Source organism: Lytechinus variegatus, chromosome 1 (assembly GCF_018143015.1).
Source record: "Lytechinus variegatus isolate NC3 chromosome 1, Lvar_3.0, whole genome shotgun sequence".
Lineage (NCBI taxonomy): Eukaryota > Metazoa > Echinodermata > Echinoidea > Temnopleuroida > Toxopneustidae > Lytechinus > Lytechinus variegatus.
This window is the reverse complement of record NC_054740.1, coordinates 58,616,523-58,633,606: the sequence shown is the minus strand read 5'-3', so window position 1 is coordinate 58,633,606 and position 17,084 is coordinate 58,616,523. Positions and strand designations below refer to the sequence as shown.

General features: G+C 36.2%; 1 protein-coding gene across 2 annotated transcripts in view; it reads left to right on the top strand.

Annotated features, from left to right (window-relative positions):
* LOC121418290 (N-acetylated-alpha-linked acidic dipeptidase 2-like) overlaps window positions 1–13,570 on the top strand; it is a 31,145-nt gene extending 17,575 nt beyond the window's left edge. For both annotated transcript variants that reach the window (XM_041612074.1, XM_041612082.1), the window contains exons 7-19: window positions 799–892; window positions 1,572–1,667; window positions 3,168–3,253; window positions 5,368–5,487; window positions 6,751–6,833; window positions 7,641–7,704; window positions 8,250–8,317; window positions 9,011–9,093; window positions 9,609–9,699; window positions 10,335–10,593; window positions 11,814–11,895; window positions 12,478–12,570; window positions 13,141–13,570. In XM_041612074.1, the coding sequence (XP_041468008.1) occupies window positions 799–892; window positions 1,572–1,667; window positions 3,168–3,253; window positions 5,368–5,487; window positions 6,751–6,833; window positions 7,641–7,704; window positions 8,250–8,317; window positions 9,011–9,093; window positions 9,609–9,699; window positions 10,335–10,593; window positions 11,814–11,895; window positions 12,478–12,570; window positions 13,141–13,345 (1,424 nt within the window). In that variant the 3' untranslated portion in view covers window positions 13,346–13,570. The remainder of the gene's footprint in view (window positions 1–798; window positions 893–1,571; window positions 1,668–3,167; window positions 3,254–5,367; window positions 5,488–6,750; window positions 6,834–7,640; window positions 7,705–8,249; window positions 8,318–9,010; window positions 9,094–9,608; window positions 9,700–10,334; window positions 10,594–11,813; window positions 11,896–12,477; window positions 12,571–13,140) is intronic.
* Window positions 13,571–17,084: the final 3,514 nt, after the last annotated feature.

Sequence of the window (17,084 nt, the reverse complement as noted above, 5' to 3'; positions counted from 1 at the left end):
TATAGAGGCAGTCATGTGGCGTGGGTGCTTGATATATGATTCTCATGGGTTCGGTAATGGCAGTCATGTGGTGTGGGTGTTTGATATATGATTCTCATAGGTTTGGTAGAAGCAGTCATGTGGTGTGGGTGTTTGATATATGATTCTCATAGGTTTGGTAGTATATAGAGGCAGTCATGTGGCGTGGGTGTGTGATATATGATTCTCATGGGTTTGGTAGAGGCAGTCATGTGGTGTGGGTGTTTGATATATGATTCTCATAGGTTTGGTAATATATAGAGGCAGTCATGTGGCGTGGGTGTTTGATATTTGATTCTCATGGGTTTGGTAGAGGCAGTCATGTGGTGTGGGTGTTTGATATATGATTCTCATAGGTTTGGTAGAAGCAGACATGTGGCGTGGGTGTGTGATGTATGATTCTCATAGGTTTGGTAGAAGCAGACGTGTTGTGTGGATGTGCGACGTCTGACTATTATGGGTTTGGTTTGGAGATGCAGAAATGTGGTGTGGATGGGTGATGTTTGATACTCATAGATTTGGGAGATGCAGACATGTGGTGTGCGAGGTCTGATTATTTGGTTTGGGAAAGGCAGACATATGTTGTTAATGTGCGATGTCTGATCATGATATATTTTTAAGCGACATGAATGTGGTGTGGTGTGGGTGTGCGATGTCGAGGCATGTGTGTGGGCGAATATGTGACTGATGAGTTTGCGCTTTGGGGATATGTTGTGTGGATGGAGTCGCATTTACCTCCATATTGGCTCATAGTGGTTTGTGATTTCCTTTATCCGACAGACAGTGCCTATCGTTTACCTATCGAGAAGTCCACCATGCTCCCCACCATCCCAATCCATCCCATTGGATACGACGATGCCAAAATATTGCTTGAGTGAGTATTGTTCCTTGTAGGTGTTTCATAAAGCTGTTCATAAGTTAAGAACGATTGATAATCCTTTCTTGTGGTAAATGGTATATTGGCGATGGTTTAGCGCGTAAGAAAGGATCACCAGTCGATCCTATAGTCGCTCTTACGAACAGCTTTATGAAACGACACCCAGGACTCAAACAACGTTTTGAACGTATTGTGGTGCCGAAAGATTGCTATCAACGCGGGAAGCTTTGTGACAATATCCCGACGGACTGGCAGATGTGAAGGAATCGCCAACCTGATTCCGAAGAACACTCCTGCGCATGCTCAAAGGCTGTAGTATCCCGTTTTCATATTTTTTATAACATTACTAAGACATAAAGGAGACATGCATACTCGCTTGCTGTCCGTTGTCAGATCTATTATAAACACACACATCCCCTAATATTAATAATAAAAATAGTTCTTGTATAGTGCATATCACAATTATGAATCCCCTACACACAAAACCAACCTTCAGGATATCTCTCGTCAATTTCTTGATTGGATCAATCGTTCCGGCAATGATTATGTCCTGAATTTACATATCCAATAGTGCTGTTCCACTATAATTATCTATAATGTGATAATCGTAGGCAAGTGTTTATTAAAAAAAATAATAACGATATCAGTCGCGTCTTTGTATCATGTCTTTCTTCAGGAATATGGATGGAGTGCCCGTAGGAGAGGACTGGGAAGGTGGTCTAGACTTGACCTACAGATATGGCCCAGGATTTAGAGATGAATACGAACAAATGTAAGTTGAAACATGGCTACTTGTGGCTACTTATTTTGTCGATGGATAAATTAAAAAAAAATGTTGGATTCTAACATTCGCACAGGTGAAAAATTTCAATAAAAAGCGTGGTTCGTCAAATTCAAAATGTTTATTTCAAAACACGGTGTACCACGATGCTTTTCTGACAAACTAATATTCCAGTAATGTCAACAACTTATGGTTACTGACTTTTTTCAACAAAATAGACGTCTATGACTTACGTGTACTGATATCTTAATCAATGTCAGTATTTTAATTGCCATCATAATTTAGAAAATATTTGACCTACTTCATGAAATAGGGCATGAATGGTATTCAAGTGAAGCCGATCGTGAATTTCAGGCCAACTGATCAATTCCTCATATACAATATCTTCGATCGAATCATACATGGATGATGTATGCATATTGGAATGGATATATTTTAGATTAAATCTAGACTAGATTTTGGAGGTTATGAAGTCAGAAGATTTTTTTTTAAATTTCAGAAGTTAGTTGTGTAACATATTATTGATCTCATTCGCAATGGGGGAGGCATAAAGTGTGACCGCCAGAGGCGTCGATCCATTTTTTCAGATTTGGGCGGCAAAATCATGAATCAATGTTCCAAAGGCGCTCGATCGTACAAAACACCCCCCCCCCACACACACACACACACACACACACACACACACACACACACACATACACACAGAGGCATATATAAATATGACTCATGAGATACAGACAAGTATCTTACGTCAGTATACTGACCTTAAAACAGGAAAAAGTGTACATGTTTAGGACTGTTTGTAGTAATTCATGAGGAGGATACATATTTCACTAAACAGATAATGCGAGTTCCTAGAGTAAGCTGAAATTTCTTTATATTCTGATCTGAAAGCTTGATATTGTAAGCATTTTGGTAGCAATGATTAAGATTGGTATCTACATGAACAATAGATGCGTGCGCAAAGCGCGAGCTGAAAACTTTGTTATTTCGATCTGAAAACAATGACAGTTTAATGGACGTTTTTGATTTAAAAAAAAGAAGATATTTATCCAACAAAAGATTATTGAAAATCGAAGTGAGAGTTCCTTTGAGGTTTACAACTGAAAACGGGACATTTTCACCTATTTAATCATGAAAAGTATTTTAAGCACGATTTAAAATAAAGTACGATTTGTGTATTTCAATTTCGCTTGCTGAACATTACAATCTTATTTTATTTTTGTACATCCGGAACTAATGAAAATATTGAGGGGGGCAAACATATCGTTTTGCCCCCCCCCTCAATATTTTCATTGGTGGGGCGATTGCCCCCCTGCCCCCCAGGATCGACGCCTCTGGTGACCGCGAGCAAATCGAGGATCCATCCTGTTTGAGAAACAATTTTTAAAGCGTTCTCATTTGCAAGTCAAACTATAATTCCACCAAGTTGGAATCAGATGCACACTTTCTTTATCTTTTAAAATTTTGGTGAAATTCAATACTTTGAAGGGAGGTGGAAATGAGTATCTACACCGAAAACCAGATGGCATATGGATGGGATGTGATTGGAGTGATCAGAGGAAGCGTTGAACCAGGTAAGAAAACATTGCCCACTTAGTTCACTCAAACATGTCAAAAGAGGGAAGCCATATTGGATGGGAGAGAGCAAGGCTATTTTTCTCCCTGATTCCAAAATCGGATAGCAAACGGATCGTGTACTGTTAGCGGGACTCTAGGACATACCGAACTGCTGCTCCTGCTGCTGTTTCTGCTACTGCTATTGCTGCCGCTGCTACTACTACCAGTTAGGACAGCAGATTTTGGGACGCGTATCGGGCTATTTTGATTTACTGATTTGCGAGCAAGCATAAAGTGTTGATATGCATATTATTATGCTGACCTGAAAATGGAACATTTTAAGCAGTGTATGAATTCATAAGCGTGGTAACACTGATGAAATAATGCACTCACAAAGTAATTTATTTTTTAATGTGCTTACCCGAAAGTTTCGATTACCATTTGCATGATTACCATATGAATAAACATATATTTAGAGCACGAAGCGGGAAATAAAATTTGTTGATGTGCTGACCTGAAAACGGTGCATTTTAAGCATTATTTTCTGACAGTGAAGGAGATACATTCAACTATAATATACCAATCGCGAAGCACGACCTAAAACGTTTTTGGTATATTGACTTTAACAATCCTATTGAAAACGTGAATACCTACGATATGTATATCATAAGATATATGATGCAGACTTGAAATGCTTAAATTTAAGTAGATACATTGGCCTGAAAACGAATATTTTAAGCGTTTTGTTTTTACTTTCAAAAATCAACTAATTAAAGGGCGAATAAAAATTCGAACTGAACTACTACTTTTTCATATTGACTTTAGAACGATTCAATGTAATCCTATCTCTCATTATTAAAACGGGTAACGCGAGTGTAGAGTACTCCTTCCACCACTACCACAAACACTACCTACTACTACTACTACTACTACTACTACTACTACTACTACTACTACTACTACTACTACTACTACTACTACTACTACTACTACTACTACTACTACTACTACTACTACTACTACTACTATTACTACTACTACTACTATTACTACTACTACTACAACTACTATTACTACTACAACTACTAGGCCTATTACTACTACTACTACTGCTGCTGCTGCTACTACTACTACTACCACTACTACTGCTGCTTCTTCTACTACTACTACTACCACCACTACTGCTGCTCCTACTACTACTATTACTACTACTACTACTACTACTACTACTACCACCACTACTACTACTATTATTACTACTACTACTACTACCACCACTACTACTACTACTACTACTACTACTACTACTACTACTACTACTACTACTACTTTTTCTAATACTACTACTACTACTGCTACTAATACTAATACTACTACCTACTACTACTACTACTACTACTACTACTACTTGTAGTACCATGACTTGTACTTCTTACTACCAACTCTTCTATTATCTCCGTCACCACAACCGTCACTGGTCATAACCAGTATTACTTCTCCTCCTACTCTTACTATTACTGCTACTACTACTAGAACTCTAATACTACGACTACTTGTCTACTACTACTATTACTGCTACTACTACTAGAACTCTAATACTACGACTACTTATCTACTACTACTAATACTTCTACTCCTTCTACTACTACTTCTACTACTACTACTGCTGCTGCTAATACTACTACTACCATGACTTCTACCACTTACTATCACTACCAACTATTCTATTATCTCCGCCTCTGTCACCACAATTAGTTCTCTTTCTACTATTACTGCTAGTACTACTACTGCTACTGCTACTACTACTACTAGAACTCTTATACTAAGATTACGTGTCTACTACTTCTTCTACTTCTACTACTGCTGATGCTACTGCTGCTACTACTACTGTTGGTACTAGAACTACTACTACTAGATCTTCAACTACTAATACTACTGCTACTACTACTTCTACTACTACCAGAACTACTACTACTCGAGCTACTTCTTTTAGAACTACTGCTGCTGCTGCTCCTTTTGGTGATGAGCAGAGGGACGGAGGGAAACTATATAACTTACACATAACTATATAAGTTCCTTTTATTCATCGAATCGCTTTTGTCATTGATAAAACAATCTCTCATTTTTCCAGATCGTTATGTATTGATTGGTAACCATCGTGATGCATGGGGTTTTGGTGCCATTGATGCTGGTAGCGGTACAACTGCCATGCTTGAGATCAGCAGGGCCATGAGTGTACTCGTAGAAGAAGGTAACTATATCACTGGTCAGGGAAGCATGGTATTTTAATAACACTAATAATCAATGAAAATAACATTGAATAATAATAATGATATAATAATCTGTGATAATGATTAATATGAATCATGATAAATAATTCTTACAATTTTCATAATTAACAATAATGATAGTAATGATAACAAATATAACAATAATACTAATAATTATTATCATCATCTTATTTCTTACATTTCCTTTTTTTTTTCTTTTCCTCTTTTTTTCTTACTACTTAAAATGAAAAATCAAAAATAGTCCAGCAACCCCCATGACCCCAATACTACCACCCCCGTATTTTTATGGATGAATGCAATACACAATCATCTTACACCCAGGATTTTATTTTTATGTAAACCAATGTTAGCCATCAAAGTTCAGAGTCTATTAGCTGGGTATACTTTTATTATCAAATATTACACTGGAGTGATACCCCTTTCATATTGCCCTTTACATTTTTCACCGGCGAACTTCTCCGCCTCGCATTCCTCACTTCACCGGCGAAAAAAAAATGTACCCTTTCGCACTGACATTTCTTCCCCGGCGAAAGTCAACGGGCGATTGCAGAACAAAACGAAAGAAAATTGTAAACATTACTTCTTACCTTTTACAAAAAGGTATCAAAAAATTAATTACAACATATTTTGGAAGTATTACGAGAAAAACAAACAATATCACCTTGTTTTTATATTTTAGCGCATTTTATACATGTAAAAAGTGCTTTTAAATAAATATTGTTAGTAAAAAAAAAATATTTTCGAGGGTATATACTTGGCCATAGCATTCAGCTGAGCTTGCAACTTATCGCGCGCGGAATCTCGGTACAGGGGTCTTTGGGAGAGAAAAAATTGACCTCTGACGTTATTAAAGAGGAGAAGTTCTCCGGTTTGCTTTCATACTGGCTGTTTCACCGGCGAAGTTCTCCACCTCTAGAGGTGGAGAAGTTCGCCGGCGAACTTCACCGGTGAAGTTCTCCTGTGTACCTTTCATACTGGACACTTTCCCCTTCGCTGGCGAACTTCGCCGGTGAAAATTCGCAATATGAAAGGGGTATAATATGAAGTCTAGTTTCACATAAAACATTGAGAATGTCCTCTATTTGATGCAAAAAGCCATCCAGTATCGTATTCAATGCATACCAGTCGTGTCCTAGAGACCTTTCGTTCATCTGTAGAGAAAGGGAGAATAAACTCATTCTGAAAATGAGATGATGCAGAGTTTATGGTTGCTTTGTCGGTAGGCTGGAGACCTCGTCGTAGCATCATGTTCTGTAGCTGGGGTGCCGAAGAACAAGGCTTGATTGGGTCAACAGAATGGGTTGAGGTAAGTCTACATGATTCCATAACCAGTAAAGACATGATGACGTCGCCAATTTAAACATTTGCTATACATGAGAGATACTTGATTTAATCAACATCAATCTTCTATAGTGTTGCTTAGCATTTATACACTGTTAGAAAAAACGTGATTTTACAGAAAAAAGGAAGATTTTGCAGAAAGCAATAACACAATCATTCTGTAAATTCATAAAACGTGATTTTTTTTTCCTGAAATTTAGTAGAACAGGTGAAAAGAAGAGAGGAAAAGGGTGTTTTATTTAAGGAGATTTGTAAGATACCATACACCAAATATCAATTTCCTGTAAGATTACGCAATCTGGGGCCCGTTGCATAAAACTTTTTACCTGAGAAAACTCAGGTTGTTTTTACCGGAGTTTTTGCCCTGTGTTAAAGTCAATGGCAGAAATCAGACTAACCTTAGTTTCCAGTTTTTACCAGAGTTTTCTCAGGTAAAAAGTTTTATGCAACAGGCCCCAGGTGAGATTACAGGTGTTCTCGAGGCTCTGCTGCAGGATAAATTTTCTAACAGTGTAGCCAATGCTCAATGCATTCCTACTATTCTTTTTGTCCTATTCAATGAAATATATTTCCCCGAATTTAACCGGTCGTGGTGGTTCATGAACGGGGGGTCGTGGGGTAGATCCCTGGCCTACAATCTAGCTAGGTGTTGGGCATGTGAGAACGTAGATAGGTGATAATGACAAGTCCATGGGATGTTTAAGCAAGACCCGCTGGAAAATTGATTAATCATTAATTCGACATTTTCGTTCTTGGGCTTTTTTCCCATCAGGAATTCGCTAAGAATTTGGGGATAAGAGCTGTCGCTTATTTAAATCTTGATGTTGCTATGGATGGTGAGTTATCATTTTTTAAAATACAAAATACTATTGTTTTATCAGGTGTTCAAATAGTACGATGTCTTTTTTTTTGGGGGGGGGCTAGATATCAGTCGCTGTCATATAAATGAATACACCATGTTTATTGTAAAAGATAAATACTTTTAAGAAAAAGATATTTATGCATAAAGTAACTTTCAAACAATTTCAAACCAACTTACATTTAGAATTTCCATTGATAGAGTTTATTATTGCTTGATTGATAATTTTAATTACATCGTTATTAAGGTATTGTGTCAATAAATGCAAAGAATCATTCTTGGTTTATTTGTTGGAGGTTTATTGATTTTTGTTGAGCCGCAATGCATTTACCTATCTCTGACCAAGGGAAGCGGTTTGTTTCAATCTTTGATTTAAATATTTTCTTATTTCATATTGTCTTTTTAAGAGATATATGTTCTTACAAAATTTGACTTTGATTTATTACTTGTATTTCACATTGACACAATTAAATATAACCATCATTTTCGTCATTTTGTAATGATTTTCTTTCCTAAACTTAGGTACGTATGTCCCTGATATAGCTTCCACCCCGAATCTGAATAGACTGATTTATGAAGCAATGAAGAAGGTAGGCACGAGACATATCACGAATCATACATCACGATCTCCAATGTAGTACTAGCTTGATTAATTTGTTCATTATATTTACTTTTGTTTCCAACTTCGTTTTTCGAGCCATATATCATTTGACCGATTTCCAAATGCAAAGGGACTTTTTTGCCTTGAATTATTCACGTCTTAAAAAAGAAAAACAATTATATGTCAGGAAAACTGTCGTGGATTTTGCTTCAAGACATGCATATTTATGAACATACGAACACATATTTCCCTGTCTTTAATTGGCTCTTTATTCGGTTTTATATGATAAAGTGAAATATTTCCATGATTATTCTAAAACTTTCATCATGGTCAGGAATGATTTGAGTGTCAAATGAGCTGACAAATGAAACTGTACAGTTCACAATTCGCTATCCATAATGGCACCACGTCTTTGGACCAGAGTTTTAATTAAGGCCGAGTAAGAATATAGGCCATTATATTCTACGTTGCCATTGTAATAATAGGTTCTTTGGTAATGGGACAATAAAATCATTTAAAGGTCCGTCCATTCGTAGTGTCCTCAAAGGGTATTTTTTTTGGTAGAATTGTGTTGTGTAACTGTTTGGGTCTCTTGCATTGGCAATGCTGTATTACAACATTATTGATGTCAACATCATTACTATCCTTATTGCATGTTTGTTTTGGTTTGTTTTGTTTTCAGATCCCTGCTCCCGACGATGACACAAAAACGATGTATGATCTGTGGAAAGAACGTGGGGCAACTGGCACCGATGGAGAACCAAGGTGAGTTAAGACCAAGAGTCAACTGGTCCCACTGGTACAAATGGCGAAAAAGTTGAGTTAAGAACTTGGGCCAACTGGCACCAATCGACAGCCAAGGTGAGATAAGAACAAGGGTCAACTACGGATGGCAAACCAAGGTGAGTCATAACATGAGTCCACTAGTACGATGACGAACCATGGTGGATCAACTGGTACGAAAGTGATCAGTTTGTGATGTTTTCCAAAATAATGTGTGTATAAATGAGTTACGAGTTCATGCTGCGATGTTGATTGTTGCTGTACAAAACAATTTAAGAGGGTGAACTGGTAGATTCATATTACCAGTTCTCCTGCACCTCTCCAGACTATATGTATGCAATGGACGCTTTTTCGTCATATTATGATAGCAACATCAGATCTTAAATATTAGAAAAAAAAATGTTCTGAAGATTATTCCGTAATTTCCCAAAGTAAGATCAATTTTGCCAATAATCTTGAGAATAACTTTGAAAACCGTTTCTCATCTATTTTATTAGTATTGGTACTCTTGGATCTGGCTCTGATTATGCACCATTCTTACAGATAGCTGGAATATCAGCAATGGACTTCACGTACACATACAATAGTGTGAGTATACATTTCTTGAGAGATATTAGTTGACCAATTTCTTACTACCAGGGGGCCGTTTCTTAAAGCTGATCGTAAGTTAAGAGCGACCTTAGGAACGACTGGTGACCCTATCTTGTGGTAAATGTTAGTCACCATTAGATGTTTATTGGTGATTACTTAGCTCGAAAGAAAGGATCAACAGTTGTTCATTAAAGTCGCTCTTAACTTGCGAACAGCTTTATGAAATAATTAGAAGCGTTTATCTTCTCTTTTCAGGTTATGATGAAAGGTTTGGAATCCTTTAATATGTTCATGCTTTTGATTTTCTGATAAGTAACTAGCTTCGCCAAGTTATTTTTTATATATAATTATTATTATTAAGCCCTATATAGCAGTCGTCCGTGTAAAATGGTACATGACCTATCACCATCAGGGTCCTGTTTCACAAAGACTTGTTATGAAAACACATGCACAATTTCTATAACAAGTTTAACTGTCAACCAGTCAAATCGAGAATTTCAGTAGCTTTAAACTGTTTTATGAAACGGGCCCTGATCTGAAACGAATGTCCAAAAGTAACTGCCACGTAGAGACTAGCCTTGGGGGTCTATAACTGTCGATGCCACCGATCAAATTATTGTTTCTGGTTGCAGGAAGAAACACCCGTGGCATCGTATCCCTGCTATCACTCCGTCTACGAGACCTTCGAACTCGTCGACAATTACTACGACTCGCAGTTCAGGTACATCCTGGCGGCTGGTCGTCTCTACGGCGAGATGATGAGACAACTCGCAGATAATGTCATTCTTCCTATGGATCCGTTAGATTACGCTAAGACAGTGGCTGGATACTGGGACAGCCTCCAAACAGGAAGCATCGGTGAGCAGATGGAAGCAAACGGCATCGATTTCAGTGAGTTATTGGATTATTATACAAATGCTGTGAATTAGTAAACTTCGTTCACTTAACATGAACATTGTGTTATGCAATGATACAATGAAAACATAAGAAATAATCATAATACAGTAACCATGGTAACAGCTGCTTAAAAGCTGATAGTTGAGAATTTAAACTTTAAAGTTTGCAAGTTGTTTAATTGTTTGGTACAATAATTATTGTATGGCTATTGTTCAGGGGAGTGTTTCATGAAGGACTTGTCAGACGTTTTATCCGACAAATCATGTTTTATCCGACAGTTACCATAGTAACAGTGCCTCTCAGCCAATCAAATTCAAGGAAAAATTTCAGATCTGCATGTCGGAGAAAACTGTTGTGAAACACTCCCAAGGTATCGCGACATTTAAACCTTCACAATATACATCTCCATTGATTTCTTTGAAAAAATTAAGTGAGCGTTAGGGCTGTACTAATGCTCTTGATCGAAATTATATATTAGGATTAATTCAATTCAATTCAAAATGGTTCATTTAAAATAAAAAAAACAAGTAAATCAATCGCAGCTAGGGATAGCTTTGAAGTTCGGGCTTGCGTTGTTTGGATTTTCGATTTTTTTCATTATGTATATATATATATGCATACAAGTAGATGTTCAATTCTTCTGGATGTTCAGATAATTTTGTTTATTTGACCTATACCAGTATCAGTATAGCTCTTGATGCTTCAGTAGTGATAGCAGTATTCAGGATTTACGGAAGCAAACTAAACAAAATTATACCAATAATTTATGCTGTTATGAAACAAGAATTCTGTGTCTTGCTCTTTTATTGATTTATTATTGTTTTCATAATTTTGTTGAGGAGTATTTGACCTTTACCTTTATCAATATAGCTCTTGATGCTTCAGTAGTGATAGCAGTATTCAGGATTTACGGAAGCAAACTAAACAAAATTATACCAATAATTTATGCTGTTATGAAACAAGAATTCTGTATCTTGCTCTTTTATTGATATATTATTTTCATTAATACCTTTTCCTATGACAATAATAATACTTACTATTACCATTATTATTGTTATTTTCAACATTATTATAGTTATTATAATTATCAACATTATTATAGTTATCATAATCACTACTATTACTATTATTAGTATTATTATTTATAGTTACAATTGCTGAGTTCATTATCATCATTATTATTCCACCTTCTCTCTCTCTCTCTATCTTATTAGCCTATATGCTTTCGGCAGTGGGCAACTTTACCTCGGCCGCAACAGATTTCAACGCTCAGCTTGAGAATATCAATAAAGATGAGTAAGTAGACTTTACTTATTAAGCTGTCTAGTGCGCGGCCCCTGGTCTAATGTCAAGACTATAATTTTTTGTTTTCTTCAGATTTAAGACACAATGCTGACAAAATGTAAAGACTTTAAGCACAAACCCGGTAAAAGAATAATGTCAGATTCACACAAGAAGGGACTTCTTGTGTGAGTAATTTTTAAAATTCTTTTTTGGGGTATTTCTTCCCTGTTCATTTGCTGCAAATATTCGAGTTTTACTTGAAATTTCGAATTAGTTTTTGTATCATTGGATATCCAACGACGTCCTCTCTCAATATTTGAAAGAAAGAAAGAAATCTTTAAAAATCCCCAAGCCCCTGCTTGAGGGAAGCCGACGATGTTATAAGGCCCAAAGATCAATAGCGTCATATAGGGAGATCTGATAATTCTGATAATTCTAATTCTTATACTTATATTGTGAACGAACTAGTCAATCCAGTGTGTATTGGATTGTTTTTATCATTATGCATACCCAATGCATAATAGTATTAGCGTCAGTCAAATCGGTCACGCATCACCCATCAATATTTTTTTTTCTTTTACCTGTCCTTACTAGTCTGTTAGCAGTACGTCGAGTGAATGATCAGTTGATGTACCTTGAGAGAGCCTTTATTGATCCTATGGGTCTGACTGGAAGACCAACAACCAAGTAAGTCACAATAACTCTTATTTATCCAGTGTGGGTATATAGCCTCTTCAACTCACTGATTTTCAAACGGATCCTGCATAAACATAATTGTATCATTGCCCTTCTCCATTCTAGAAAAGTCGAGCGCCTGACAAAAAGTCGGATCACACTTTTCAAGTTTTTGGTTCAAAGTAGTAGACAATTGTTTCAGGGATATTGCATAGGTCACATTTTGATGGTGATTCTTTCAAATAGATATACTTCATCTGGATCTGAATTTAAGCCAATATTACAGGATCTTAGTCTGAACAGAATATCCTCACTGTTTCTGTTTATTGAACAGAGAGTTCTGTAGAAATTTGGAAGCATTTTTAAGAACATGGAGATCCCAGTTTTCCTCCCTCGAAATAAAAGACGGATGAAGAGAAATGACGAATTTCCACGGTTATATACACTTTCGGGGAGAAATTAATTATAAATATAATTCGCGCGCATATGGAATGGGTGAAAAAAACAAAGTTTGGAGAAAAAAATGTTTTAATCAACGAAAACTAGTATTTCAACACTGTCACTGTTTCTTTTTATTTCCAGACACGTTGTATTTGCACCCAGCAGTGCCAACGCTTACGCAGGCGAAAAATTCGCCAGCATTGTCGATGCCATGTACAACATTCAAGATCTCCCCGCCGATCAGGAGCAATGGGAACTCGTCAAAAAAGAACTCTCCATCGTCACGTACTTAGTGCAGTCAGCGGCCGACTCTTTGAAACCGGTTGCGTTTCAGCCCCAGTATTAAAGCGGCCAACTCGTTAAATTACTTTCACAGTGTCATGCAAACGGAATATTTATCAGAATACATTTTGCTACCATTTAGTCCTTTGGGTCGGCGACCAATTCGCTCTTTGTTGCTAAAAAGATATTACTCAAAATAGGATTTTAAAAAAATCTGGAAGGTCGTCATCGCTGCATTATTTGGTAGCTTTCCTGTTTTTTGGACCTATGATGAGAAGATGATAACTTGGGGAACCATGAAAAATAAATCGGCGCATGTCTGAAAGTAAACCATATTGGACTTTGATGCATCCATTCGGATTGACACTGGGTTAGGGAATTGGGAGTTAGGATTCCTCTGTTAGCTTTTGGACATAGACCTTCCTTACATCAAAGTCCAATCAGGTGCCGTTTCGTAAAGCTGTTCGTAAGATAAGAACAAATTTTAGAACGACCAGTGATCCTTTTTTTCATGTGGTGATATTCACCACAAAATATTCCCTGGTGATTATGACGTAAGAAAGGGTTTTCAGTCCGTCTTCAAGTCATTCTTATTTTATGAACATCTTTGTGAAACACCCACCTGGGGCCCATCTTACATGGAGTTGCAATTGATCCGATCAATCGCAACTATGGAAAGCCAGCAAAGTCAACATATAAAATGCATGTTTGCTCGAAAGATTTTCTGGATATGAATGTATCCAAGAATTCATTGATTTCTTGACAATTTGGTGTGTTTTTCTTTGTTTACAAAGGACATGTTGCAAATTTCCTATAGAAAAAAATCATGGCACTGATGGATTTCCATAGAGTTACGATTGATTGGAATTATCGTAACTCTTTGTAAGACGGGGCCCTGGACTAGTCTTAGTGCTACAGCTATGAGCCACCGCTAGATATTCACACGGACACATGGGCCCGTTTTCTGCAGTCGGGTTTAATTCAAACTCTGGTTTAAAGTTATGGATTTGATATGGATAGCCAATTGTGACACAATATCTAACAGTACAGATTGACTTTCAGCTCATTTGACAGTAAAGTTATTCATAACGTATTGCGAAATATAATAGGATAGATGTATTCACCATTAAAGAATGAGGGAAAGAGTGGGTAAACACACACACACAAAAATATTCAATGAAATCAATTTTTTTTACATTTTGGCTCCTCATAATTTTTTTCAGAGTTAGACCATGACCAAGTTAAACTGGACTTCAGATTACGGGCAATAGTGTATTGTTTTTATTTTTTTTTCCATTCAGAATCATTCTCCACTATTTCTCTTTTATAGAGATTTTGTTATCAGAACAAAAATAAAGCATATTGATTTGTGCGTTTCGCGTTGCATGACTGACGCATGGGGCTAGGTCTGTAGTTTTGTGTACTTGATTAACGCGAACGATCATATCGACGTACTCCAAATGATATATTTTACAAAATGCACATTTATGAATGTGTTTTGAAGATGCTGTGCGTTCGAGGGTTTTTACATGTTACTGCGAATACCTGAGATACCTGCATCGCAAATAACACCAGGAATTTTAAAATATGCATATTTGCTTTATAAAACGGGTGAGCGTTATAACTTTGTAGTGAAAAGATGCTGCAAAAAATGAATAGTGCTGCATTAAAAAAAATGCTCGGCTTGGAGGTTGTGTGAAGTTAAAGCACGAACACGTGACTTGTATACGCGCTCACAATTGGCTATACATCCTTGAACCCGTTTTACAGAAGTCGTTAGCAAAAGGTATAACACTTTACAAATAGTATTTGACGTAGCAAAGCGTTTTGCCGTGTATGTGCAGTGTACAGTAAAGCAATACAGTAAGCAGTACGTAAATCAAATCTACAAATTGGTTTATTTTGGAAAGGATTATCTGTATATATATATATATATGATTTATGGGGATGTGGGTATAGATTGTCTGTATAGGAAACAAACATTAGTCCCCTATTTCTTTTACCAAGTTGGAAACCGGGTTATTTAAATTCATCTTCATCTAAGTGTCTTGTAAAAGGTTAAAACACATTTTGTCCAGAATTTAATGTTATTTACAATGTCCGTACAAATAAATGTTTTATATCAAGTTCACAGTAACCATACAACGTTTACTTTATTCAATTTCATCGTTGTTTTGTTTCAGAAAAAAATGAATTTAATATACATAAACAGTATTTAAGCGGATTTTTTTTCTAAATAGAATCCATCTTTGATGTTGCGGTTATATACCAACCATCCCACCAAACACTTAATCCTACACGTTTACTAATTGCTTGTCCATGCATGTAATTAAGCTTTCATGTGTATTTGGAAAAATGAACAAATGACTAAAATGATGAATTTGAATGACGAAATGAAATTAAACTTATCTTTACTTTCTGTATATTAATGATGCATTTTCGATAATAAAAACGATGATTATGAATAAACCCTTTCTCAGTCTGTAATTGTGGTTTATTCGCTGACAAATTGTCAAAGGGACAAATGATGTTACATTTCGTAACATTTTTTAACAGATAAATGACGCTATATAAATTTTGTTTATCATCGTCACCTACAAGCTCTTCATTGCATTGCGTTGGTGCTATCATGTATTTTTTATACGTCCGTCCTAGACAGGACGTATTATGGTACCAAGCTTGGTGTCCGTCCGCTAACTTTTCCTTGTAAACGCGATAACTTCAGTTTGACTCAACCTAGGCTCATATGATATGGTGTGTATGATACTAGTATAAATCCCAGGAAGCCTATAGATTTTAAGGTCGAAAGGTCAAGGTCACACTGACATGTTTCCATCTTACCCTTCTGCAGTCCTTGTAAACGCGATAACTTTAGTTTAACTAAATCTAGGATCATATAATATGGTGTGTATGATACTAGCATAGATCCCAGCAATTCTATTGATTTTGAGGTCACAAGGTCAAAGGTGCCCTTCCACTTTTCTTGCTTGACCAATAACTCTATTTTCCGCGTAAGAGGCGGGTGTATTTTGTGCTCGCCTTAGCGACACTCTTGTTTAGGGTTAAACAGTAAAAGATAAATTCCCTTGAATTTCCTTTTTTTTCTTTAAGTAACTTTTCAAGAAAAAAAAAGGATGTGATCCTGATTAGAGGAATAAACATGGTATCTATAACGATAACGATGATAATGATAAAATTGCAACAGTACTTAGTAAATACACCGTTTAAAAGTTTATAGTATTCTGTGTAAACCCGTCAATCTAACAAAATATTGTTTAGAGTTTTAAGCAAGTTGTTAAAAGTTTTTATCATTTTAAACATTCATTGATTCCAACAAAAAGGGAATATTATTTTCCGCACACGACAAAAATGTGATAATTTCCAACACTACTCATTTATCAATTTTTCACAAATTTGAACAACTTGCTGTTATAGTGGTTGGCTTAAACAACGTGTTAAAATATTTTAACTGCGTTTTTACAATGTTGTCGTACTGATATCCACGATATTAAGCAAATGCATACATTTTTTCTCTCATTTCTTCACTATAAACATTTTCAAAATTATACTCAACTCTTTGATGAATGGATGTCGAGTGGAAAAATTATATTTGTGCCGTGTACGGAATTGTTTCCCATTGTTGTCGGTATCAATGAATGTAAACACCCAGTGCAATAATCATTTAATTCTAAATTAAAAAATGTTAGTCGACCTGCATAAGCAACCTAAATTAGACATCAATGTACAGATAAACAAAAAAAAATCTAGTAAAATGTAACAAACTCTCATATATAATGAGAAGA